This window comes from Petromyzon marinus, chromosome 37 (assembly GCF_048934315.1).
Source record: "Petromyzon marinus isolate PM22_M1 ecotype Great Lakes invasive population chromosome 37, UKy_Petmar_22M1.pri1.0, whole genome shotgun sequence".
Lineage (NCBI taxonomy): Eukaryota > Metazoa > Chordata > Hyperoartia > Petromyzontiformes > Petromyzontidae > Petromyzon > Petromyzon marinus.
Window position 1 is genome coordinate 15,273,859 of NC_133703.1, and position 27,673 is coordinate 15,301,531.

Genomic DNA, 27,673 nt, shown 5'->3' on the forward strand with positions numbered 1-27,673 from the left:
GCGCGGTCACGGCTCACCAACAAACAGCACGGCCCTCTTGCCGATGGGCGGCCCGAAGATGCCCTTCCGGCGGCGGTCCAGCTTGGCCATGACGATGTCCTGCGTCTGCGCGGCCGAGGTGCGCGCCGAGAAGTTCACCACCGTGGGGATGAAGCTTTCCTTGGGTAGGCCCAGGAGGTAGCTGCCGGCGATGGCCGACTTTCCCGTGCCCGTGGGGCCCACGAAGAGCGAGGCGACTCCGTGCTCCACGTACGTCTTCAGGAAGTAGGTCTGCCTCGCCGTCTCCATCGTGGGGATGATGAGGTCCGACACCTGGCGGGAAGCACGGTGATGGGTGGTGGTGTTAACCCGGAGAGGGCTCGCTCATGCGGGGACGGGGGGGAAGGGCCTGGTAACAGCTGCGTGGGGTTTTTGTTTGGCGGTTGCTAAAAGTGCGACGTGCGTGGCACAATGCGAGGGACACATCAGGGGGGGCCGGGTCTTTAGCCACAACAGTGCACGTGTCAGCCTGGATGTGAACGTGCACGTATATGCTTATGCACATTGCACGTGTGACTGGGTGAGATTTCCTGGTTGGGACAGAGTTGGGTGCTCAATGTCATGAGGAGGAAAGTTGTTACTTGCGGTGCTTGTCGGGGGTCCGTTCTGAACCTGGATACATCAGTGATTCTCAGTCACGGCTAACGTCAAGTCAATTATGAATTTATTCTGGGACCACCACTTCACCAATCCGCATTGACCAGAGTGGTGAAGTATGGTCAAACAACTCCAATGACAGAGTGTAAGAGACATTCATTCCAGCAACCAATTATGATGCACGGTTGGCTACGGACGGTGTGAAGAAGTTCAACATACATACATACATACAACTCACTACAATGTAAGACACCCATGTTATGCAGTACATGTATGGAAGATATACCCCGGCTAACCACTGCCATCCACTTATCTCACATTCAGATCTAAAAATAGGAGCAGCATATGTCGAAGCAATGGAATATTTTCCTTTTGAGGCTCAGGAGCAGCATGTGGCTCTCAAAGGGCTACTTCGAAGTACTACTTCGAATGACTGACTACTTCATGACGAACGCTTGTGTTGCGATCGAAACGTCGTAGTTTTTTGTCATTTTTTGTTATTTTTCTTTGAACCTATCTACGTGACGTCACCAAAAGACCCAAGAATATGAATTCCTGCAGTCATGAAAGCTTTAAGTCAAGATGGCTCTTCTTTGTTATTTTTGTTGCTGACCCTTGGGCCTGGGGAATAAGGAATAATTCACCTTGGCCCCAGGCGGGATGACCAGCTGGTCCGCTTGGATGGAATCGGTCCACACGTTCCACTGGCCATTTCCCTGCTTCAGGAAATAGTAGTCGTACACCGTTCCTGCAGAGGGACGACACGTAGAGACGTGCGCACAGTTTTAGTCCAATGAGGAGTCGCTTTTCGTAGTATTGCTCGACGTGTCCTATTCGTGGCATTCAAAAATCATGATTAAAGAATTGATAGGGCATCGGTTACTTGGTTCTGATAAACCTGCAAAAAGGTCAAAATGTCTCTATTCCCAAACAAAGGGTAGAACAGGCTTGAGCTTTGGCATTTTCATGTGACATTTACCTCGCACATTGAGTTTTGATCTAAACACCTTCCTGTCAGTCAAGCACTGTGCCACGAGCTATCTGCCTGGTCCAAGCACACCGAAATAATGCCATCATTGTCAATCGCGTTTGATTTGACATTGTAATAGCACCCACTGATGCCTTAAAGAATATTTCCTTTTTCGTGTTCCCCTGCTCTTAATAATAAGGAATTTACTTATAAAGCGCCTTTCATCAAATATCTCAAAGCGCCGTACAAGACACAGCAGACACTTGGCATGACAGTAAGTTATGAATTCGCCAAAAGTTGAACAAACGGAAGTGTGTAGATACGTTTTTAGACGAGCTTTCAAAATGTTCACAGACTTAACAATCCTAATATCTCATTGGAGAGACAGTTCCAGAGTCTGGGTGCCATGTGAGAAAAAGCTCGTTCACCCATAGGCCAAAGCCTCTATGACCTGGGAATGCAGAGACGATCAGCATCTGCAGATCTTAGAGGCCTTGGTGTCACCATTAGTAGCCACTAGTAATCCAAGTGTGGCTTCTGCACGTTCAGCTGTGTTTTTAGTTTCTTCTCTCAATTCAACGCCTGAAGGTGCCCGCCGCAGTAGCGCATGGCAAAAGCCTCAGAGCATAAATGCTCAACACGCAGCCCAACCTGGAAAATATTCACTTGGATTCTCACACTTGAATTTGGTCATCAATCGCCACTCTTCGACAACACTCATAGTTACAGCTTTTTGAGGCAGACCAAGCTTTGGGAGCCAAACTGCACTTCGGGTTTTTATATTTTAGTTTCCATGCGAATGCAGGTGGAGTTATTGCCGTAACTGGAATGTCAAGGCCGTGTGTGTGGCGGGCAGAACTACTACAGACTGCGCCTTTTGAACAAAGGCACCTTCGTGGTAGTCTTGCACTATAAGAATAGCACGAAAGCCAAATGTACTAATGGAAATTCAATTCGTCGCTGTTCCAAAAATCAGCCGCTCATCTCTGCAACGAGACCATATGACAAAAAGGAGATCACCGATCCAGCCACAGCCACTGCGTTCCCGCCGCGCTGACCGTCCCATGCCACCCTCACCTCGCTCGGGAAAGACGCTGTTCTTGGTGAGCTTGACGCTCTTGGGACGAGGGTGGCTGTCGTCCTGGCCCATGAGCAGGTTGCGGTAGAAGGCGTCAAACTTCCTGCGGCTCTCGCCGTTGATGGTGCCGCCCACGGTCCACACGAGGGCGAAGAGGAAGAGGCCCTGCAGCCACATGGTCACCTGCTGGCTCGAAAGGGCTTCCTTGCTGCCCTCTCGCGGTGCCGACAGCTCGTCTGCAAATACAGCGGAGGCAGTGCCACAAGTTGGTTGGGCGCCATGGTGGCGAGATGTTGACTGCCTCACCTGGTACACAGGAGGTCGTGGGTTTGATCCCGACCCTGACGATGCATGTTGTATATTTGCAGTTTTCATGTTGCATGGATTTTTCTCCGGGTCTTCTGGTTTTTCCCTCCACGTTTATAATGAACATGCATTTAGAATATTTGTCTGCTATAAATATCCACATGATAAGCCACATCACGTGCTGTCATTTGTGGCCAGGTCGCTTCTGAAAAAGAGCTATATAGCTCAGTGGGCCTTACCTGGTAAAATGAAAAAGTTTAGTTTAGTTTGTACAACGTCAAAGCCCAATTCGGTGACGTCACAATCAAAACGTCAAAATCATCTTCATAGTACACGATGAGACACCAATCCGTAGGTCACTACTTCGTTGTCCTTGTACGGCAGGTACGGAGGCAATCACAAACCAAACACATTCAAGCAGATGCTGGGTGCGCTTAATTAAAATACTGGAAGTTCCTGGCATGGCAGCTGAACCAACGGTGCAAGTTTCTTAAATCCCCCCCCCACCGCCTTCCCCCGTCTCTGTCCACTCAATATTATAAATGGATGCATGACAATTGGTCGATCAGCAGCAATGTGTATGGTGGGGTAGGTGTGGGTACTACTCCCACCTCTTCCAGGTCACCTGGGCGGCAAGGAGCCCCTGTCGTGGGGCTCTCTCGAGCTCCAAGCGCCATCTAACGGAAGCCCTTCTGCCAGCAGTGACGTGAGTAAGCAATTGCGGGGCTCCATCTTTACATACACATTTTGTATGTATGCATGTATGTTGAACGTCTTTTTCACTGTACGTTACCAACCATGCTAATCGGAGGTGTGGGGGAATAACAAACAAACTGAACACAAAAAGCAGTTATAAAGAAATACATTTTCTATATAGTTTTAAAAGCGCATAGCTCCAGTGGCTTCCTAATGAGCGTTCCAGACGGCCGCAGAAGCGCATCTGAAATCGCGCGATGCAGTGACCGTCTTTTGTTCGATAGCTTGCCAAAAGCCGCTGCGAGGATGAATCGACAAGCCCAGTAAAACGGAACTAAAACTGCTGAAATACCGGACGTTACTGCATTGACAAGCGGTGTGTGAGGTGTGTGAGACACGGTGGCGGCTGGCAGTACCGAGCAGACAGCTGTAGAGCCTCATGAGGGAGTAGGCGAGGTGAATGGGCGACGTCTGCACGAGGAAGCGACAGTCCGAGCGGATGAAGTCCAAGCACGGCTGCACCAGCCACTCAAAGAGGTCGCCCACCTGAAGATGGAAGCAACTTTTAACGCCACTGTGCACCACGCGCGGCATTCGCTGGAGGGACACGGATGAGTAGCGCGAATGTACTCTACCAGCAACAACTTTGTAGCTAAGTGAAAAATACGCAGCAGCGTGTTGACGAATGCATGCACGCGCGCGTGCACCAGCGCGCAAAGAAGCAAGGGAGAGATGAACGCTTGCAATTACGCTGACAGACAGAAACTGGGAACACAGATCGTGCTTGGGAAGTCAAGTAACTTCACTATTGAGCATATGCGTGGCATTTGCATGCCATTTTACGTGCTATCACCTAATGTGTGATAACGTTTAACGCTTTCCAACGAAGGTTGAAGTTATTAATGCATTAGCTCTGTCTATCATTGGGGTCACAATAACTCTATTAGAGATAATCGATATAAATGTGTATATATTTTTTAATTTAAAGTGTGTTGGTATTAGGCACTTAGCCCATAGAAAACTGGTCAAATTAATTAAAAGGTTACCCATAACTTGACAACAGAAAACACGTCACGAACGCTCTGGCCGCACCATCACGTGACTACGCGTGACATCGTCTTGTGACATCACACGTCACGCACCGTGTGACGCCATCTCACTACGCGACTCGGAGGGTAACGTTCCCATCACTAATTATAGACTTGTGATCACAAACGCAGGTTAGAATCCATGAAATAATCCATGCATGTGCCTGACGTTTCTTCCTCGTTTACGGATACTCCGGTTTTCACCCAGCATGCAAAGCATTCATCAAAGCAAGGGCAAAACATCTCAACCAAATGCAGTTCGTGAAAGAGAGTCTGGTGATTCAGTGCGACGTCCCTTGACAAAGAAAGGACCATGAGATCGATTTGCAGAAGGGCCATGCCCACGGTAGGGCATAAAGGTACGCACCAGCTCTCGGTGCTCATCCGTGAGACTGCTGGGCAGGGTTTCCATGTAGGAATCCTTCAGAGGCCTCCAGCCCAGCTGATGGGGCTCCATATAAATCATACCGCACCTGTCCGCGCAAAAGGGGCACGGCATGCATTGCAAGAAACGACTTATCGTGGAGAACAAATACGCGGCGCCATTAGCACGTCCGTACACGCAGGCAAGAAGCGTTTGCACAGAAGCGCGGAGGGGTGGCGCGCTGGGAATTACACTGACAGACAGAAAGGGGATTAGGGAAGAAACGCAACACTGAGACGCCACACCTTCAACCTTTAAGCACGGCAAGCGTGCTTGCAGGAGGCCACGTTGCTAAAAAGGAATGCTGGCCAATGAACAAGAGCGGTGGCGCCATGGTGGCGAGACGTTAGCTACCTTGGCTAGCATACATGAGGTTGTGGGTTTGATCCCAACCCTGACTCCTGTATAATTGGGCTTTGCTCTGCACGTTCTCCCCGAGGTCGCGTGGATTTTTCTCCGGGCCCTCCGGTTTCTCCCCTCACACTTAGAATCCACGTGCATTTAGCGTATTTGGCTGCTATACATTTACACGTGATAAGCCGCTTCGCTGAGCTATCATTTGTGATAGCCAGGTCGCTTGTGAAAAAAGAGCTATATAGTTCAATGGCCCTTATCTGGTCAAATAAAAATATATAGTTTAGTCATAGTTTAATAGTTTTAATGGAATGGCCGTCCAAGTGTAGAACACAGCGAGAGGGTAACCACCATAGAGATGGGAGTGAGACAGATTCTGACATCACACGACTCTTAGGGGTGGTGAAGGCATGGGGAGGTCTTTGTCCAGCAGTGGATAAACGATATCTCATGATGATGATAATGATGGATGCATGTGGGGGAAGTTCCTCCTCTCCTGAAAGCAGACTGCAGGGCTAAGTGCTGTTAGCGAGCATCGATTGAGAGGGGAAGGCAGCTCGATGCAATGTAACCTCTGTGCTGGTATGGACACACTCCACTGTGTATTTAAAACTACTAAACGATTATATCTTGACTTAAAGCTTTCGCGACTGCAGGAATTCATACTCTATTATATTTACAGATAAAGTCCACTGAGCTGTTAACTAGTTTTCAGAGGCTACCTGGCCACACACAATAGCTCATTGAAGAGGCTTATATCATCATAAGTGGGAATTTATGGTTAGTGGCCAAGGAATCTAAACGTCGAGGGCCAAACTGATTATCCCGGATAAAAATCCACGTGACCACCAGGAGAGAAAAAAATGCAAACTCCAGATATACAGCCGTCAGGGTCGGGATCGAACCCACGACCGACGCTGGTTACATGGGAAGGAATCCTGAGCGCATGGCACACGAGGTGCACTGGTACCATTCCACACATTGGCGTAGCCACGTGTCTCAGTCGCAGGAACGGGGCCGACCATGCTAATTGGAGCTATGGGGGAAGGACTACAAACTAAACACATAAAGCAGAGATCTAAAGAAATTAGTTTTCAATTTAGATGTAAAAGTACATAGCTCCAGTGGCTTCCTAATATTGGAAGGAAGAGAGTTACAGACGGCCACAGCAGCACATGTGAAAGCGCACGATGCGGTGACCGTCTTTGTTCGAATGTTAGCCTAAAGCCACTGCGAGGATGACAGGAGTTCACGTGATGGTTTATGTTCCTTGTCGAGATCAGCAAAGTATTGTGGTTCATTTGTGGCAAGCACTTTAATACAATCAATGCACGATCCGCATCTCGGTCTCCAGCCAATGCCTCCCCCACCCCTGCTCAACACTCGCCATGAACCCACTGACCTGCTCGCTCTCTCTCTCTCTGCTACGCCTGTGTTTGACTTTGCCAAATATATTGGGGGCATTATATGTACACATTTACTTTGGGAGAATTGGGAACACGTCAAGGAATGATGGAAGTCATATCAAGGTGGTATGGGGGCTATTATCCAGCTGTTATGTATGCAATTTGAATTTTAAACTATAGTTGTTTGCATATATATTTTTTTCCTGCGATGCATATAAAGGTGACATAATTCTAAACAAAATGAATTACCACAGTAGACCCACCTATTCCCATCTCCCAGGATAAGTAAGTATATCTGAAGGATAAATATAAAAGGGTAAAAGGTAAATGGTGCAGCGCGGGCAGAAAAAGAGGTGGATCTAGAAACATCCCAGGGTGGGGCGGTCCAGAAAAATTCAAGGTTTTTAAACAAGGAATCTACGTTAATAATACAAAACTCTACCTATTTTCTCAGTTAAATATCAACAAAATAACAATTTACAGGGTCTCATGGGAGGGAGGGTGGGGGGGGGTGGGCATGGGTTCGATCGCTCAGCAAAGCCCCCCCAAGAATTGCCACCAAGCTCTGAAATCTCTCGCCGTGCTTGCGGAAGGTTCTCCACTACTAGACTACACAGCCCCGGTGGGCAATATTTGACCTGGTCGACTGTCACGGGTGGACAGAATCCTGCGGGCAGGCAGGGGGCGGGGTGTTTAATAAACTGCACCTATATTGATTCCGATGCCATGCCAGAATTTGCCGTGCTCGTAATCAAGGGCACCCACCCAGCATATGCTTGAACGTGTACACTCAAGTGGCATTGCCTCTGCACCTGCTGACTGTAGCTGGAGACGCCTGCTCCAAATCCGCCGGCTCGAAGATGAGGTTCATCTTTTGGCTCATTTGAATGATCTCTCCGCTCATCAAGCACAGCTGCGAAAGGCAAACAAATCGACGACAAGAAATCAATTAATTAATGCTTTAACGCGCCACTCCACCTAGTTTGAGCTCTCATCTGGAAGGGTGAAACATTTCCGCTGGTTGAAACGCGTCGTCAAAAAAATTCAACTCTGCATTTTACATCGCGTGCAGTGAAAACAATGAAGGAGCTCTATTGAAATTCAAGTCCTATGTGAAAGTCCACGCACTTCCACAGACGTTTCTAAGCCAGCACGACGATCGAACTGTGGAGCTCAAAAGGTTCACGTAATGTTTTCAAGTTTCATTTATTAGGTATAGCCCCCGTGAGCCATGCGGCTCTTAAGTCGGGTGCAACCGCAACAAACAAAATACGAATCTACATTGCAGAAAACTATTACACCACAACCAGACCAAAATAGAGCTACAAAAACAATGTAACAACAGTAATGAGCACAATGCGAAATATTTCATCCGTTCAACTTATGAAAGAACAGCAGACAACACTTGACATGCAGAGCTTGAAGGTAAATTGCTTCTAGGAGAAAGAAAAAGCATTCCACGGGGTACGTGCACTTGATAATGCAATATATAACGAGTGTGTTTGATTTTTCTTTCGTTTTATATGCATTGTTGTTTCCCCCCCCCCCCCCTATTTAAATGGTGCAGGTGGCTCAGTGGTGGAACGATTAGTTTGCGATTGGAAGGTTGCGAGTTCAAATCCCGGTTGGGGGTTGACTCAGCTCCTCGTCATCCTTTTGGCGTTGATAAAACGAGCACCACTGCGAGGAAGTCCACAATATAATAATACTAAGTCCACAATGGTTGTCATTTTGGCGGGACTCCGTCCCCATCGTAGGAACGTGCCATGTCCATCCACCGGCTCGATGCTCACTTGAGTAAGAAATAACGTTTGACCTGACGACAACTTCTGTTGCTGTGAACTCAACGCGAGTTTGGGAGGGTGAATGACGCACGGTCACCATCATGTATATTTAACTTCTTTCGCACCATACGTAGCCAACCGTGGTAATCGGAGGTGCGGGGGAAGGACAACAAACTAAACACAAAAGGCAGCTCTTAAAAAATGAGTTTTCAATCTAGATTTAAAAGTGCATAGCTCCAGTGGCTCCTAACATCGGAAGGAAGAGCGTTCCAGACGGTTGCAGAAGCGTATCTGAAAGCGCACGATGCGGTGACCGAATTTGTTCAATGGTCAGCCAAAAGCCACTTCTAGGATGACTGGAGTTGACGTGATGGTTTGTTTTCCTTGACGACATTAGCAAGGTATCGTGGTTCAATTGTGGCAAGCACTTTGTCTGTAACGAATGCGACATATATAATGCATTAGTTCGGCCCACCAGTAAACCAATGCAGCTCGTGGAACGACACGGTACGGATCTTACAGTATTCGTCACGACATGTGCCCAGGGAATCTTGTACACGCCGCAGCTTGGTAACGTTTTTACCAGACGTCCCGTAGTTGCAATGAATGGAGCCCTTAGGCGTCGACACACCTACGCTGCACGCCACACACGGTTACCTTCTTGTTATCGTCGAGCACCGTGTTCATGTTCTCGATCCACACGGCGTCCACGGGCCCATCGAACACGATCCACCGCCTTTCGGGCCCCGTGGCCGACGCCTGCTCGCGAAACGCGTTGGCCAGCACGCCGTCCGTCCACTCGTGGCTCGCGGGGTCGAAGCAGCCGTACAACTGCCCCATGGTGATGGACTTGGGGTTGATCACACGGTACTCCACCGCAAATTCGTCCATCGCGCCCTCTGGCAGCGGACCGTTCGTGGGGCGAGGGGGCGTTCGCCGAGTTAGCGTCAGGAGGGGCTGTGGGGGCACTGCGTAGGGTTCAGCTCTCCTGTGACCTAATGCTGAGTGCTGCTCGCCTGATGAAGCTGGTTGTAATCACCAGTGGGTCTATCGCCACATGGGCCTATCGCTCGCCGCTGCTGTTGCAGTTTGGTAGGAGGTACCGCATATTGGGGAAGGCAAAGAGAGAACACCGGACTGTGGGCTGCCTGGGAAAACTGGAGGGTGACGTTTGATCTGCAGCGTCGCGGTCACTCGCCTGCAAAGAGGTCCCCGAGTGCGCCCGCCAGCACCTTGTAGGCAGACGTTTTCCCCGCGAGAGGGTCTCCGACGATCATGAACCCGTGACGCACCAGCATCATCTCGTAAATCTACACGAGGATCACGATACATTTTTTTTCATATTCAACATCTGGGAATTGTTATCTTTGCGCTATTCTTACAGCGCAAGGCCACCACGAGGTGGGCGATGTTTCAACGTGGTTTTACTCAACTAAGTAATCAGAAGCATTATAAGCATTACGTCATTGACAGCGATGCGCATTTAATATTCACTGGCGCCGTGTATACGGTAGAGTCGTGGAGGTGGCTCATTTGTCTAAGTCCACACAATAAACGAGTGTTTTTTTTTAGTCTAGGACACAGGTGTTCAAAGTGCCGACTGCCCCACCACCCCATTGGCTAACGGTCTAATGGTCTAACGATGTTGTACGGAAAGGGTTGCGACGTGGCCTGTCCAGCCACTACACGACACATCTGCAGCGATAATTATTTTGAGAACCATTGTTAACCCATCGCCGAATGAAGGCCTTGCCCACTGATCATCGTGGGTTAGTAAAAAGGTGGGGGGGGGGAATTTCAGTTTGTAGCCACTGGCAAGGAATCGAACTCAGGCTGCTGGGTAAATAGCCGAGTGCGCTAATATGCTGCAACTACTGCTTCAGAATTATGTGTGGAGATAGACAAAAAAAAGTCTGAGATGAGAAATGTGGGGACAAATTTTACAAGCCGCTCAACGACTCCAACTCTAAATAAACCGGTGCAGAGTTTTGTTGCTGATATTATGCACGGTTGGCTACATGTGGTGCGAAAGAAGTTCAACACACATACATAAACATCGCCTGCGCATGTTATAAGAATCCTTCAGATTGACACAGACTACTAATGCTCCCGTCAAAATGTCTACAGCATACAGACTGGAATGCTACCACTAAAGTGCTGTTGCGAGTGGACCTCTTAATTGGTGTAAGTTGCCACGCTTATGACAAGTGGCATCAAAGAGCCAGATGTAAACCCCAACCACCAGAGGCTTAACTGTCTAAATTGATTTGGAAAATGCTAAAATGAGCTTTCATGGAAAGCTCTGGGTAGCATATTAATGAAGAAGAAAAACATCTAAACCATGAATGTTAATGCAATAAAATGTAAGCTGTCCAACCAAACATCGCTGCACCTTGTATTATGGAAATGAAAGGAGTAGAATGCTACCCACAATTATTGCTCTGCCGCTCAAAGACAATTTACTGAGCGAGATGACACGTGGCTTGTAATCCAGCTCTTGGAAGCTGTGGTTGGTGAATCATATACAATCCATCAAGGTCCTTATCTACTGGGCTTTGAGGTTTGCTAGATGGCGGTACAGAGTATAGGTTTATTACCTGCGCATATGGATATTGTATCTCCTCATATAAATACTTTTTTTGTCCAGGCACTCTTTTTTTCCACCCACATGCAAAAAAGACTCAAGGCTTAGCTAAACTCGCATCGCCAGGTTCGTAGCGCAGCGCGCTAACTGCTACGCCACTGCTGCTGTCAGCACACACAGAAAAATAATCCCTGTATAGCTTTAACATACTGTTGGGGAAAGTAATGTTAGCGAGCACCTATGAAGGCCGATACGGGGCATGATTGGGTGGGTGGCCAGCACCACGCCCGACCGCCTTTGTCTCCCCAGTGGCAATGTTTACACAATGCACCATGTACTCATTTGAGGCTGAGTCGACCTAGTGGAAGGCCCAGCACCGGTTCAGATAATCATCACTGGTGTTGACCATTGAGTGGGAATCGAACCTAGTTCGTATTCCAGCGTGCTAACTCCTGCACCACTGCATACACGCGCATACACAAATACAAAGATTCCCCATAAAGCCTAAACAGACTGTTAGGGCAAGTGCTGTTAGCGAGCACCTATCAAGGCCGGCACAGCACACGAGGGGGTGGGTGGCCAGCACCACGCCTGGCCGCCTTTCCCACCCTAGTGGCGATGTTTATACACCTCACCAGGTACTGATTTGAGGCTGAGTCGACCTAACGGAGGCCCAGGACTGATTCAGATAATCGTCACTGGTGTTGGCCGTGAGCGGGAATCGAACTCGGGACGGCAGGTAGCGCAGCACGCTAACCGCTATACTACCGCTCCCTCACGCATACACACACGCGCACAGGGTTGGCAGATGAGAGCTCACCTGGATTATCTTCTCTATGAACCAGGGCACGGGCTGAAGGTTCAGCTTGGCGATGTTCTCATTGAGAGCACGGACGAACACGTCATAGTCTGGCTTTGGGAGCACGACCCCCGGGAACAGGTCGGAGATGATGCCCTGCGCAGGCCCATCAAGACAACACACGGAAGAGGCACCGGTACTCAAACAGTCCTGCGCTAATAGTGGTGATGTGTGCGTGTGTGAAATAGATGTTTGAGAGTACATTGATTCGTCGATTAATATTGCTTGTTATATCATAATGAATGTATGTTGAACTTCTTCCGGACTGTACGTAGCCAACCGTGCTAATCGGAGGCAGTAAGTAAAGGTAAAGCCCTGCAATGTCTTGCTCACACCACTGCTGGTGGAAGGATTTTCGCCAGAGGGACTTCTACAGAGGCCCTCTACATGGTATTTGGTCTTCATTTCCAAGCCTTGGAAGATGTAGGAGTAGCCACACTTGAGCCCATCGCACGTGATATGCCGATAGACCAACTGCGGCATACCCATTTATATTGCTGAGTCGACGGAGGTGGGTGGCAGTGGGGGGAGGGAGATCTGGCGAATTCTGGAATGCAAGTCCAGTGTGCTCGCCATTGCACCATGGCAGCACCCCCCAAGCTCACGATGCAGGCATTGAATCCACGTGTGCGAGAATCGATGTTTGTCGATCCTTTTAAGCCGTAAGTAATGGGTTCACATCACCCTTGCAGCCACCAGAGGTGCACGCGTTCATCGTCACGTAAAACCAATGTAATCTATTCTCGAATGAAATCATGACGCTGAATTGTGATCATTCAGCACACCCAATATTTAACGAACATTAGCATTGTCATTGATGGTCCGGTAGCCTTGAAAGCCTTAATGTAACCGCACGATTACCACACAGATATAAATGTGTTATTATAACACAAAAAACATGCGTTCAGATTTTTTGGCTGCGATACATTTCTTACATGATAAGCCACTTAGTTGGGCTACCTGGTAAAAATAAAAAAAAATTGGTTTTAGTTTACTTATTTACTTTAGTAATTTGCTTACCTTTCCTATACTTTCTACTCCTATTGTTTTTGTTGTTGTAACTTTCTGACTTACTCCCTACAAAACATCTGTGAAAAAGAGCTTCAAAGCTCATCGGATTTCTCCAGGATTCTGATTATCTTGTGGTAGCAGGCTCGTGACCAATGACAGCACAATTATTAATCACATTGAGTCAGAGCCTGGTTATGTGGACATATGAAAAATGCGTAAGAGAGAGAAAGCAAGTGACCCTTAGCATAGCCAAAATACACACTTTCTGGGAAAAGGACAATACAGGTATTTTAAAAGACACCTGGGCAGGCATGCAGTGATTCACTCTTGGGGCTCTCCTCCATCCCGTTCTTTCTCTTCTCATAATGGAACAGAGAGAATGGCTCTCTTGCTCATATATGTGGGCCAACAATACAGTGCTCCCTCGATGTAAACCGTTTCTCAGAATGTTTCAAAGTGTTTTCGCATAAACACGGTTTGGAGAATGAAAATGATTACCGATGCAGTTTCATGGTATCCTTTTGTCAATTGAAGACGATGGGCTTTCAGCTCTCACTTTTTAGAGAGGATTCAGATTTAAAACACAGCGGAACGAATTCTTCGGCCGTGGCTGATCATTGTTTCAACACAGCGGGTTCTCATGACATTATTTTCTCCGATACCAAAGTACTATGCAAACCTCCCGGTTATTACCAGAGATTTGTCCATGAAGCCATCCAGATATATACAAACATAGACACAACTTCAACCGAGAGGACGGTTTTAAATTGAGCAACTTCTGGAAAGATGTCATCAACCAAGTCAAACTTTAGCTGGCTTATAATTATACAGCCATTTCCGTTTCTACCAGGATTGTACTCGCTCTCGTGCAGCACGCCATCACCCTCCCCCAGAACCTCCTGCAGAATAACAAAAGGCGGCTTAACTAAGCCCCCCACTCCCCACTCACGTCTCTTCCTGGCTCCTCCCCCCCCCCCCTTAACCTGTATATAATCTCGTGTGTCCCAGAGCTGTTCACTTGATACAGCTAATTTTGCTGTGTCTGTTCCACCTGAAGACGGAAGCTTGTGTTGCCTCCGAAACGTCGTGATTTAATTTAGTTGTTTCCATTTATTTTATTTTACCTATGTGACTTTACCGAAAAAAAAACAAAGAGTAGGATTGAAATGATTTGATCATTTCCTGTCACGACTGAAAATAACTCAGCCTCAAATGAGTACCTGGTGAGGTGTATAAACATCGCCACTAGAGAGACAAAGGCACCCGGGCGTGGTGCTGGCCACCCACCCCCTCGTGTGCTGTACCAGCCTTGATAGGTGCTCGCTAACAGCACTTGCGCTAAGAGTCTGTTCAGGCTATATGGGCGATCTTTGTATTTGGGTATGCGTGTGTGTATGCGTATGTGCGTGTATGCAGTGGTGCAGCGGTTAGCACGCTGGAATACGAACTAGGTTCAATTCCCACTCAATGGTCAACACCAGTGATGATTATCTGACAGAGTCAGCTGCTGCAGCTGTCGAATCTGTGGCTGTGGTCATGGCTGCTGACATTCTGATTGACAGGACGAGTGCCCTCCTCTGTATGAACAAAGACGGTCACCGCATCATGCGCTTTCAGAAGCACTTCTGCCGCCATCTGGAATGCTCTTCCTTCTGATATTCGGAAGCCACTAGGAGCTGTGCACTTTTAAATCAGCATCTACAGTAAACATCCAGGCATACGCTGAAAAGTAGGTCCTCACATTTTGGACATTTGACCGATTGGCATAAACAAGTCGTGACGTTTTGGTCACTCCACCGCCTCTCCTCCTGTGAAGGTTTCCTGGCTTGGTTGGAAGTTGGAGTTGTGGTCTGGGATGAGAGACCCAATGGACTAATTTCTCTGTTGTGATAACTTGTTTGTTGTTTGTGACTTTCATTTTGATGCCATTTCTTCATTTGTTTATTCATTTGTAATGTTGCTTTTGTCGTATGGTTTTCATTTGCTTGGTAGTAACTGCATAGAGGATTTGGTCCGTTATATATAATGAATGTACATCATTATGGGATGCAATTAGCGTGAATGACGCCAAATGAAATAAAAACATGATTATTCAAGCATTGGCGTGGCACAATGGCATCAACGGCTTGGGCCGTGATGACTTTTTGATCTCGATCTTAAATTACGAACGTAGTTACGTTTTTTTATTATTACTTGCACTATGGCACTAGACATGTCATGCATGTGTGCATGTTCAACTTCTTTCGCACCGTACGTAGCCAACCACACTAATCGGAGGTGTCAGACATCTCATTAAGTGCTTTCCCCGCCCCTCCTGACCACCCCCCACCCTCCTCCCCCCGCACAATCGGGGGGGGGGGGGCGCACGGCACCTGGAAGAGGGGCACGTCCTGAGCGAGGAACTTGGCCAGGTTGACGTCGATGAGGGCGCGGAGGAGCAGCACGCTCTCGCTCTCCTCGGGGTAGCGCAGCTTGAGGCTGCCGGCGGCCGTCAGCACCGACTTGACGGCGCGCATTCCATAGTCGTAGTGGTGCTGGGAGGACAGCTGCTCCGAGCACAGGCGGTACGTCGCCACGATCTTGTGGGACAGGCTGCACGGGGCGGGGAGGGGGGGGCCCAGAGCGTCGAGCCGAATTCACGATTGAGTCACAGGCTTGGTAGTAAGCGTGCGCGTCTGTGAACACTGCCGTGGTAGGGGGGTTTTTTTTCGCGGTTGTGCTGCACCGCTGTCGGAATGCGTTTTGACGTGCCGTGTCAGCGCGTTCGGATCGGAACTGTTGGACGTCGCGCCGAAACAACGCACGGTACAGCTCGCAAACGCAATTTCGGATATGCCAAACACATCTGGTTATTGTGTTTATATTTCTAAGAAGATGACTGCTGTGTCACGTTTTATCTGCGTCATGCATGAGCACTGTTGGCTACGTACGGTGCGAAAGAAGTTCGACATACATACATAATCGCAAGGGATTTTCTGTTGGCGAATTGTGCTCCTGTTTATACAACTTTGAATTCCTGCCAGGTCTCTCTTGAACATGATATATTTATCTCAATGATATGGCCAAGTGGTAGCGCATTCGCCGCTTGTTGCAGAGGTTCGCAGTTTGTGCCCGACGGCCGCCCTGATTAATACTGCGGGTAGAATAATCGTAAAATATGTGGCGTCTGCTTCACAGTGAACGTAACAGATCCTGTGATGTCATTCACAAAAGTAGACCAGCGTCATGTAACTATGTGTTGAACTTCGTTTCACACACCGTGCGTAGCCAACCGTGCTATTCGGAGGTGCGGGGGAAGGACAACAAACTAAACACAAAAAGCAATTCTCAAGACACGAGTCCTCAATCGAGATTTAAAAGTGCATAACGATACAAAGTTGCTAAATTCTAAAAATTACTTGCGAATTACTAAAGTAAGCTTACCACAGCAATCATCACCCTCTACTGACAGGCAAATGCTCCATAATACAGGTTTTTTGGGTGAGATCGCGTAAATATATAAATGTTTTGTTAAACCCGCCACCACCCGACACAGCCAATTAGTAAGGTTTGTCCCGTGAACAGAACACGCCGATTCATTACAAGTACAGCACACCGGTGTGTTGGAGAGCAAAGCCACAACATTTGCACTCTGAAAGCCTACGTGTTAAACAGTATAGAAAGAACCAAAGAGTAGGCTAATGCTCGTTTACAGGCCAGAAGCAGAGCCACGTTATGGTGCACAGCTGCCACTCAGGGAGTGCCCTTTCAAATGTGCTGGGATGAGATGTGATGCAGGTCATTGATCGCGTGTAAAGCACTACAAAACACAGTTTCGTCATCATCATAATTATTGTTATCGTCAATTCGTAAAAATACTAATTTATTAACAAAAGACGAGATGTCAAAAAGCTGAGATTAAACACTGAAACAATTACAAAGCTTGAGAGGTAATCACGGCCAATGCCATCTATGAAACGACTAAAAAACATCAGCTTGAAATACCATGGAAAAAAGCTTAGCACTGGAAAATGTATTAAAATTGCAGTGAGCTGATGACTCATCAACTGTGTTTGTAGAAATTACAATGGCCAATGGGAAACACATTTACCACTTATATGTGTGTGATAGCAAGAGTTGATTAAATTGAATTTAAAGCTACATTTACCCACTGTGACATTGTGCAATGATACACCCGTGCTCTTAGTGAATGTAGCGGTGGGCTTATGGTACGTCTCGCCTACTTGGAGACAAAGTAAAAATGCGCTTGATAGATATGTACCTGCGAGAGTCGATGAATCCCATGGAGTAGAGGGAGATCTCTCCAATCAAGGCGTAGTCCGGCACCATCATGGCCACGGTACGAAACAGCACCTGATGGTGAAAAACAATTTAAAAATTTCCTACGTTTAGCCTGAGAGACTCAAATGACGATTCATCAATCAAAAACGCGACGTGGACAAATCGTGTCTAAGGATTTTGGTCAGTGGGGTGGCTAGGACTAGTGGCTGGTTGGCCAGTTGATTAGGTTAATTTTAAATCAGTTTAACACGTAGGCTTTCGCAAACAACATTACTTACAAAAAATATTTTTTGGGTTAGCTTGCGCAAATATAAATATGTTATATCGCGGTCGGTAAAAGCAGCGGCCCAAATGCCCAATCGCCAAAGCGGTATGTGGGCGTAGCATGTGCTGGGCTAGTGTGGTCCAACTCCAAACCGTCTCGTCCCTCCATCTACCCACTGCAACGTATGGGGCTCTTCAAACAGTGGCCGCCGTTCGTGATTTGGATGCTTTCCACCGATTTGCCCACAGGGGGCGGAGGCACCTTCAGGTTGTCGGGCAGCTCGGCCCGCCCGGCGTAGCCCGGGTTCATGGTGATGAAGACGGCGCACGTGGCGTTGAGCGACAGCTCGGTGCCCTCGAAGATGAAGCGCTTGAGGTTGCGCACGATCGCCTGCTGAATGCTCAGGATCTGCTGGGCCACCACCGACAGCACCTCCACCTGGACAGCGCCGCGCAACATCGATTCCCTGTCTATTCTGAGAGAATCACTGGACAGTCGTTTCCTCTGTTGCAAGGAAGACGACCACTATTAATAGTGAAAATAAATTACAATAGTTTAAAGCTCCTGTGTGAATCCACTGCTCGATGGAGGCCTCCCCATGCCGTGTTCGTGAAGGTTTATTTTTATTATTTTACTTGTCTATGTGATCTCCCAAGCCATGTCAATGTGATCTCCCAACCCATGTCTACGTGATCTCCCAAGCCATGTCTATGTGATCTCCCAACCCATGTCAATGTGATCTCCCAACCCATGTCTACGTGATCTCCCAACCCATGTCTATGTGATCTCCCAAGCCATGTCAATGTGATCTCCCAACCCATGTCTACGTGATCTCCCAAGCCATGTCTATGTGATCCTCCAAGCCATGTCAATGTGATCTCCCAAGCCATGTCTATGTGATCTCCCAAGCCATGTCTATGTGATCTCCCAAGCCATGTCTATGTGATCTCCCAAGCCATGTCTATGTAATCTCCCAACCCATGTCTATGTGATCTCCCAACCCATGTCTATGTGATCTCCCAAGCCATGTCTATGTGATCTCCCAAGCCATGTCTATGTGATCTCCCAACCCATGTCTATGTGATCTCCCAAGCCATGTCTACGTGATCTCCCAAGCCATGTCTATGTGATCTCCTAACCCATGTCTATGTGATCTCCCAAGCCATGTCTATGTGATCTCCCAAGCCACGTCTACGTGATCTCCCAACCCATGTCTATATGATCTCCCAAGCCATATCTATGTGATCTCCCAAGCCATGTCTATGTGATCTCCCAAGCCATGTCTATATGATCTCCCAAGCCATGTCTATATGATCTCCCAAGCCATGTCTATGTGATCTCCCAAGCCATGTCTATGTGATCTCCCAAGCCATGTCTATGTGATCTCCCAAGCCATGTCTATGTGATCTCCCAAGCCATGTCTATGTGATCTCCTAACCCATGTCAATGTGATCTCCCAACCCATGTCTACGTGACGTCCCAAGCCATGTCTATGTGATCTCCCAAGCCATGTCTATGTGATCTCCCAACCCATGTCTATGTGATCTCCCAACCCATGTCTATGTGATCTCCCAAGCCATGTCTATGTGATCTCCCAACCCATGTCAATGTGATCTCCCAACCCATGTCTATGTGATCTCCCAAGCCATGTCTATGTGATCTCTCAAGCCATGTCTATGTGATCTCCCAAGCCATGTCTACATGATCTCCCAAGCTATGTCAATGTGATCTCCCAAGCCATGTCTACGTGATCTCCCAACCCATGTCTATGTAATCTCCCAAGCCATGTCTATATGATCTCCTAACCCATGTCAATGTGATCTCCCAAGCCATGTCTATGTGATCTCCCAAGCCATGTCTACATGATCTCCCAACGCATGTCTATGTGATCTCCTAACCCATGTCAATGTGATCTCCCAAGCCATGTCTATGTGATCTCCCAACCCATGTCTATGTGATCTCCCATGCCATGTCTATGTGATCTCCCAAGCCATGTCTATGTGATCTCCCAAGCCATGTCTATGTGATCTCCCAAGCCATGTCTATGTGATCTCCCAAGCCATGTCTATGTGATCTCCTAACCCATGTCAATGTGATCTCCCAAGCCATGTCTACGTGATGTCCCAAGCCATGTCAATGTGATCTCCCAACCCATGTCTATATGATCTCCCAAGCCATGTCTATGTGATCTCCCAACCCATGTCTACATGATCTCCCAAGCCATGTCTATGTGATCTCTCAAGCCATGTCTACGTGATCTCCCAAGCCATGTCTATGTGATCTCTCAAGCCATGTCTATATAATCTCCCAACCCATGTCTATGTGATCTCCAAACCCACGTCTCCAAAGCATCAGATTACAAGCAAGAGGCTGCAAAACAGCACTCTGCACATGGACATGACCAAGTGCATAGATGTAGTTATTGTGGTTGAGTACTTTAGTAGCAGGTAACATTATACATCTACATTTAAATGATGATGCTGCTGCACAATGAACAACTATTGAAAATAGGGTAAATTAGGGTTTTTTGCACATTCAACTTCATGCAGACTGTTCGCTTCGGCAATTTCCCAGAGATATTGCTGTGCAGCTGTAAGCAGAGGTGGGAGTTTTACTGTAATTAAACTTGGATCAATAACAAGCGAGAAAGTCACTAGGACTCCCAATTAGACATTTAGAAATTGCGTTTCAAATAAAATACCAGTCGGAACAAAGTTAAACAAATCATTGCCTCTATTAGCCTTAAGAAGATAATTTGCAAAAGAAACATTTAACTCAACACGTGAATTATAACCGTGGAATGCTGATCAAAGCCTGAACAAGAAAGGAATCCTTGATTATAGCAAAGGCTCCTCACACACTGATGGTGTTGCGTAATCAATGCACTTTTTAACTCGATCCTCAAATACAGTCAATGCGAGCTACAAAAGTGGCGTAGAATGTCACCCTCGCGATTTTATTCTTGCGAATAGGCGATGTTCAGGAGCTAAATGCCAATGTCGAGGTCTGCTAGCAAACGAAGAGAGTCCTTTAGGAGAGAGTTTGTGTATTTCTGCTATTCCTCTTCTGTTGACGGGGTGCAGCCTACAGTGGTTTACCATATGTACGTATGTGTGTTGAACTTATTTCGCATCGTACGTAGCCGACCATACTACTTTGGGTTGCATGGCCACAATCACACTCCTGTGGCTCGTGCTTTTAATTTTCCATGAATTGACGAATCTGTTGCGTGCTGCGTGAGAATACCTCGATCCGGTTGAATTCATCAAAGCAGGCCCAGGCTCCGGCTTGGGCGAGCCCTTTGAAGAACTTGCCCATAGCCTGATAATCCAGGCCATCAGAGCAGTTGAACACCACACACTTGGGGATGAACATAGAAACCACGCATTAAGTAAGAAAACTGCACTTGAGAGTAATCCCATCTGTGACCGTATCAGAATCACAATATATATTTATACTGGAGGAATCCGATGACTCGGAAGCACGGGCAACCACAGCCAAGCAGAAAGGCAGCCACGCGGTGAGCCCACGCCAACAATTGCCAAAGTTCTGCGGTCCTCTGTTTATAAAGATGCTATCTTTTCACAGATGTCCAGTAGGGGTTGGTTATAATGTTACAAAAACAAACAGTACACAAACACGACAGGAGTGCAAAATATAGGAGAGGTATTCCATCCGGCCGTCGCTCAACCTTCGTACACGTACAACTGTAAGTGTACAACAGGTGCTGAGCAGATTCGGCAAGGCACGCAAATCACGTCCAAACTTAATGAATAGAAAATAAGAGGGATGTCAGGTTTCTGCCTTCATCAAAGCATGCCGTAATTGCTCAATCGGAATATAGACGGCAACCTTCGCGAAAGCTTGAGATGACCCCTCCTCAAGAAAAAGTCACGAGACCCAGTGAGGCTTTCTTGTGTAAACAATAATGCTACAAAGCAGCAGTGTTCACCATTACCATGTAAATCACCATCGCCAGTCTACCTGCTTTGCGAGCGCTTTGGCCAAGTCCTTGGTTGTTTCTGTTTTCCCGGTCCCTGCCGGCCCTTCCGGAGCCCCTCCCAGGTTCAGCTTGAGAGCTCCCATGAGGGTTCTGTTTGATGACAAAAAAATTGCAGAACATCCCACAGCTTACAGACAACAAGCTTCGAATGAACAGCAGCTGAGCTGAATTCCAATGAGGCTGAGAGCACTTCACCACCACCCTCTCTCCCAACGCCACGTGCAGACAAATTTATCTGGCGATAACTTTCCAAGCGATGACCCCCAATCTTCAGAGCAACGGGGCGATCTTTGTAGACTCGATTTTGCAATTGTACCCACTTGTTATAATTTCAGTCACGAAGTAGTCATTGTTCATGGACTTGGTTGGAAAATATGCCTAACGATCGTTTGGCAATGTCTGTTACCTATGCACCACTCAATTCCATTGCTGCTTATGGATGTATTTTACACTTGTGCAAGACGCAATATCAATGAATAAGTAAATGATAAGTAGACGCCCATTTTGTATAATCAATGTCTGTTATCTGACAAAGGGAAGTGAACACAGAGAGCACAGATCCATGATTAGCAAGGATTTCACAGAAAATCAATTATTGACGTTTAGGAGGGCATTAAAGCTTTACCATTAGGAGACGGAGGCTGGACACATTTTGAATGTGCAATTTGGAATTCACGCTGTCACCAGATAATATTATTGAAACAAACAGGGCAAAAAAGACAAAGATCCCCCGTATAGCCTTTAACAGACTGTTGGGGCAAGTGCTATTCGCGAGCACCTATAAAGGCCTAAACAACACTCGGAAGGATGGGTGGCCAGCACCAGGCCCGACCACCTTTGTCTTCATAGTGGCAATTTTTACACATCGCTTTAGGTACTCATTTGAGGCTGAGTCGACCTAGGGGGAGGCCCAGGACCGGTTCAGATGGTCGCCACTGGTGTTGGCCGTGAGCAGGAATCGAACTCGGCATGCAGGGTTCGTAGCACAGGGCGCTAACCGCTACACTACTGCTCCCCACACACACCAGTAGTAGAAGCGCTCGCGTTATAGCTTACAAGTCCGTGATGTACGGCACATAGGGATCCCTCCACGCTAAGTCGCTGCGTTAGGCACTTCAGACAAAACTTAAATTATGCAGTAATGGGATAAATCAGCAGTTCCCTAACGTAATGGTGCCTCTGCCGGCTTTCAGGAGATTTTGTTGCATAAGAATTTAGCAGCTGCCTGAGAGCTGAGCCTGGGGGAGAGATACAAATTCATCCTCACTGTGGAATAAATAAAAGCTATTCCATTCCAATCATCCCTGTATTAAACCCATAAGCCCCTAAGCTATGTGATGTGGCAAGGACTTACACACATATTAAATATTCTAGTCCTGCTTACAAGACACGTAAGGGTATAAAGTGCAGCACAGCAATTGCTTGCTCACGGCACTGCTCACAGAAGGGCCTCCATAAGAGATGAGATGGCCCATTTAGAGGGTGCCCCATGGCATGCATCCTGGCGACCAACAAACTGTGGTACACCCATTCACACTGATGGCTGCACAGGGGCAGGCAGGATTTAAGAAACCTGCACCATTGTTTCAACCGCCGCGCCAGGTCGATCGATCTGGTGAACTTCTGGCTTGCAAGTCGTTTGCGGTCACCGCCATCCACCGGGCACGTGACGACGCGCGAATCCCGTCGATTACAAAGAATAAAAAAAAATCGATTCTCACTATTTCATGATGCGCGCTCGCGAGCAAAGACCGTCACGTGCCTGTAGCAGCGGTCGGTGAGCGGCGTGATGACGAGGCGGGGGGAGTTGCCCAGGTACTCGTAGCCGTACTTGAGCTCGGTGGTGATCATGCGCACCATCACGTCGTCCTGCTCCCAGTAGTAGCGCAGCTGCGACAGCCACTGGAAGTCGTCGGTGCTCGCGATGCCGATCTCCGCCAGCTTGGCCACGACGTCGCGCGCTTCGCACGGTGCGGCGTCCGGACGTTCACGAGCGCGGGGAGCACGGTGGGGGGGGGGGGGGGGGGTGGAAAAGACTTTGGATCGCAAAAAAAGCTAAAGGTGCAGCCCAGAAACTGCTTGCTCAACACCACTGCTTGGATAAATGGGCCTCGACTAAAACGGAGCTCTCGAGATAACCCCTCTGGAGAGAGGGTATTTGGCCTACTCTTACAAGTTGGCCAAATGACTTGGAAGAAGTGGGAGCAGTACAAATACAAAGATCCCCCGTATAGCCTGAACAGACTGTTGGGGCAAGTGGCATTAGCGAACACCACGCCCTGCCGCCTTTGTCTCCCAAGTGGCGCTGTTTACACACCGCACCAGGCACTCATTTGAGGTTGAGTCATCCTAGGGGAGGCCCATAACCAGGTCAGATAATCGTCACTGGTGTTGACCACGAGAGGGTCGTCTGGTTCGTTGCGCAACGTGCTAAACGCTGCACTACTGCTCCCCAGTACATATAGACACACACAACCTGCTGAACCACCGACTGTTGTGTACCCATTTAAACTGTTGGGATGGACATAGCTGGTGGGGCTTTAAGAAACTTGCATCGTTGTTTCAACTGCTACGCCGGCAGATAGAATGTAATCGGCGACCGCATAATTGCAAGTCCAGCGTGCTAACAATCGCACTGCCGGAATGTCCCTGACGCTCAATTTAACGACAATAAATGAGCGGCAGAACAAAAGCAACCATAAACGTAATGTATACGGCAATCATGGAACGATGCCTCAATCGATTCCATATTTGGAAACATTAAAGCTGACCTGATGAACTACAGACCTGTTAGTCTCTTGTCCCATGAATATAAATGATTCAGGATAATCATTGGGTAATGGTAAATGCTGTTTTTTTTGTAACCTTTCCAAATCCCCATGCAATATTCAAATAAGGGGTGAAATGATGAAAGAAAGACCTCTCCTGAAAATTTTACATTGATCATAAGCAAATGAATAAAGCACTGCCCTTGACAGGTAACAACAGGCTTGAAAGCCACTCAACAGGGAGTCTATCGGCAGGTGGCGTGTGGTGGGGTAATGTGTGGGTACTTCCACTTCTTCCAAGACGTTCGGACAAAATATCCTCCAGAGGTAGTTTCCCTTGAGCTCCCTCTAGTGGAGGGCCTTCCATCAGCAGCGTAGTGAGGAAGTAATTGCAGGGCTGCACCTGTACCTCTATTACTGGGGTTGAGGTACACATGGTTTGTGTTCAGTCTGTTGTCCTTTCCCTCCGCACACCCGATTGGCACGGTTGGCCACGTGCGGTGCGAAAGAAGTTTAACGTACGTGCATACCATGAACATCGATGACGGTGAGAGCCCCCAGAGTGGAGCGAGCCCCACCGGACAGCTTTCCTCTCACCAGCTCCACAATCTCATTGATCTGCTCGTTGCTCTTCCCGAGGTACGCCTGTACCACCCACACACCGACCGCAAACACGCGTGCATTGCCCGCTGTAACCACGGCAACACTCGCGCTCGCCGTCAAAACCATCCGACGACTATTTTGAACTCAAAGCTGAGACCACAGTATGTTTTATTTTACCAGGTAAGGCCCACCGAGCTAGGTCGTTCGTTTTTTTTTTTCCAGCAGCAACTTAGCCACAAATGATGGCTCAACGAAGTGGCTTATCATCACGTGTAAGTGTACAGCATGGCATTTCTAATGTGGAGGAAAAAAGCCGAGGACCTGGAGAAAAAAATCCACGCGACCGCTGGGAGAACATGCAAACTCACAAATATACCGGCGTCAGGGTCAGGATCGAACCCAGGACCTCCTGTACACCGGGCGAGGTGATTAACTATATTCATGGGTTTAAAGCTTTCGTGACTGCAGGAATTAATATTCTTTGGGTCTTTCGGTAGCCACATAGATAGAAAAAATAATAAAAAAATAATACAAATATCACGATGTTTCGATCGCAACGTAAGCAATCGTCATCAGGTGAAAAAAATAGCGGTGGCTGTTTGGCTGGTGACGGTTAGGAAACGGACTAGTACTCGTGTCTGATTGGCTGGTGACCAGTTGTTACAGGACTAGTACTCGTGCAGAGCTGGTCGGGGTTGCAGTTTGGGCTCTTTGTGAGTTTTTATGCGCAGACATTCACGTATTATGGATAGGGTTCTTTGCGTGTTTTTTTTCACCTGATGACGATTGCTTGCGTTGCGATCGAAACGTCGTGATATTTTCATTATTTTTCATATCGACGTGGCTTTACCGAAAGACCCAAAGAATATATATTCATGGGATCGATGGGGTCCGTTCAGTCCATCATCATCCCTCCAATGTTCATTAAAGTACTGCTTTATACTCTTTGGTTATTTCGGTAAAGTCACGTAGGTATAACGTAAAGTAAATTAAATCACGACGTTTCAATTGCAACACAAGCAATCGTCATCAGGTGGGAAAACCACAGCAATATTTTTTTTTCTGAAGTGGGGGAGAGATGCCATAGTAAGAGGGGGGAGGGGCAAGGGGGGAGAGAGAGGGGGTAGGGGGAGGGGAGCGATGCGTGGACACTAGGAGAAGGACGTGAAGCTGGACGGGGGGAAGTGAACAGGGCTGGAAGTGGGAGGCTGAGAGCGCTGGGGATGCGCGGGGGGAAGATGCAACAACAACGCCACTGCAGCAACAATGCCAATGAAGCAACAATGCCCAAACGCTGGGGATGCAATTAACTCGGCAAAATAGACTAGTGCCCGGCAAATATGATGGAACAACCATAAACAGTTAAGGTTTTACCTGGTTAATAACATCCTTCCAATGATTGCTCAATTTGTATCCATCTTCTCGGTTGACGTTATGTCTATGTTTATATATCTGGATGGCTTCATGAACAAACCTTTGATAGTAGCCCGAAGGTTTGCAGAGTACCTTGGTCTCGGAAAAAACAACATCGTGAGAGCCCACAGCGTTATAACAATGATCAGCCACAGCAGAGGTATTGGTTCTGCCATGTTTCAGATCTGCCTTGTGTTCGCGAACACGGTCCGAGAAGTCGTTTTGTTTCCCCAATGTAACAGCCACCACAGGTGCAACTTAGTTTGTAGACTCCAGGATATTGCATGTCAGGAATGACATCCTTCACAGATGGGATCACAGATTGTGTGTACTGTATTGAATCGGACATGGATCTTGTGTTTGTTTAAGATTTTGGAAATATTTTTGGTAACGCCTGCTATGTATGGCAAGGTGATGGTTTTGATCGGCATCTCAGGGAGTTGTTCTCCATGGTTGGAGACAGCTTTGCAAATAATACGGTCCGAGTACCCATTCATCTTGAGGGCCTGGTGTACGTGTTCCAGTTCACTGGTTAGGTGGTGTTGGTCAGAAATGCAGTGGGCCCTATGGTGTAGTGTTTTGATGAGGGAATTCTTCTGTGCCGGGTGGTGGTAGGAATCAGGTTTCAGATAGGAATCTGTGTGGGTGGCTTTCCTGTAGACAGAGTGTCCCAACGAGCCGTCAGGCCTCCTCTCAAACAAACATCCAGGAATGGTAGTTTACCATCCTTCTCCACTTCCATGGTGAATTCGATGAATGGGTGTATGGAATTAATGTGGTTGAGAAATTGGTTTAATGCTGGCAGGCCATGTGGCCAAACGACGAAAGTGTCGTCTACATATCTCTTCCACATGGAAGGTCTGAGGGTGGATGTCAGGATGGCATCTGTTTCAAATTTCTCCATGAAAACATTCACTATCACTGGTGATAAGGGGGAACCCATGGGGGTACCTTTATTTTGTTTGTAGAAAGTACCATTCCATTGGTAAGGCAGTGTCTAACCAGAGTCGGAACATCAGGATTCAGCCCATGTTGGACTAAATCTTAAATTATTGCTAAGGTGTCAGGCACAGGAACCTTGGTGAACAGGTTATATAGGTAAGAGAGGGGGGAGGGGCAAGTACCGCTTTGTCATATGCCAGCA

At 47.6% G+C, this 27,673-nt stretch overlaps 1 protein-coding gene across 1 annotated transcript in view; it reads right to left on the reverse strand.

The window, feature by feature from the left end:
* DNAH3 (dynein axonemal heavy chain 3) overlaps positions 1-27,673 on the reverse strand; it is a 129,670-nt gene that overhangs the window by 52,891 nt on the left and 49,106 nt on the right. Inside the window, exons 27-42 of the mRNA XM_032967309.2 lie at positions 25,044-25,158; positions 23,508-23,706; positions 21,727-21,835; positions 20,989-21,102; positions 18,004-18,180; positions 17,458-17,549; positions 15,569-15,788; positions 12,147-12,281; positions 9,941-10,052; positions 9,400-9,641; positions 7,771-7,871; positions 5,142-5,247; positions 4,103-4,232; positions 2,684-2,920; positions 1,281-1,384; positions 18-312 (exon numbers count right to left, since the gene is read on the reverse strand). Of these exons, the coding sequence (XP_032823200.2) occupies positions 18-312; positions 1,281-1,384; positions 2,684-2,920; positions 4,103-4,232; positions 5,142-5,247; positions 7,771-7,871; positions 9,400-9,641; positions 9,941-10,052; positions 12,147-12,281; positions 15,569-15,788; positions 17,458-17,549; positions 18,004-18,180; positions 20,989-21,102; positions 21,727-21,835; positions 23,508-23,706; positions 25,044-25,158 (2,488 nt within the window). The remainder of the gene's footprint in view (positions 1-17; positions 313-1,280; positions 1,385-2,683; positions 2,921-4,102; positions 4,233-5,141; positions 5,248-7,770; positions 7,872-9,399; positions 9,642-9,940; positions 10,053-12,146; positions 12,282-15,568; positions 15,789-17,457; positions 17,550-18,003; positions 18,181-20,988; positions 21,103-21,726; positions 21,836-23,507; positions 23,707-25,043; positions 25,159-27,673) is intronic.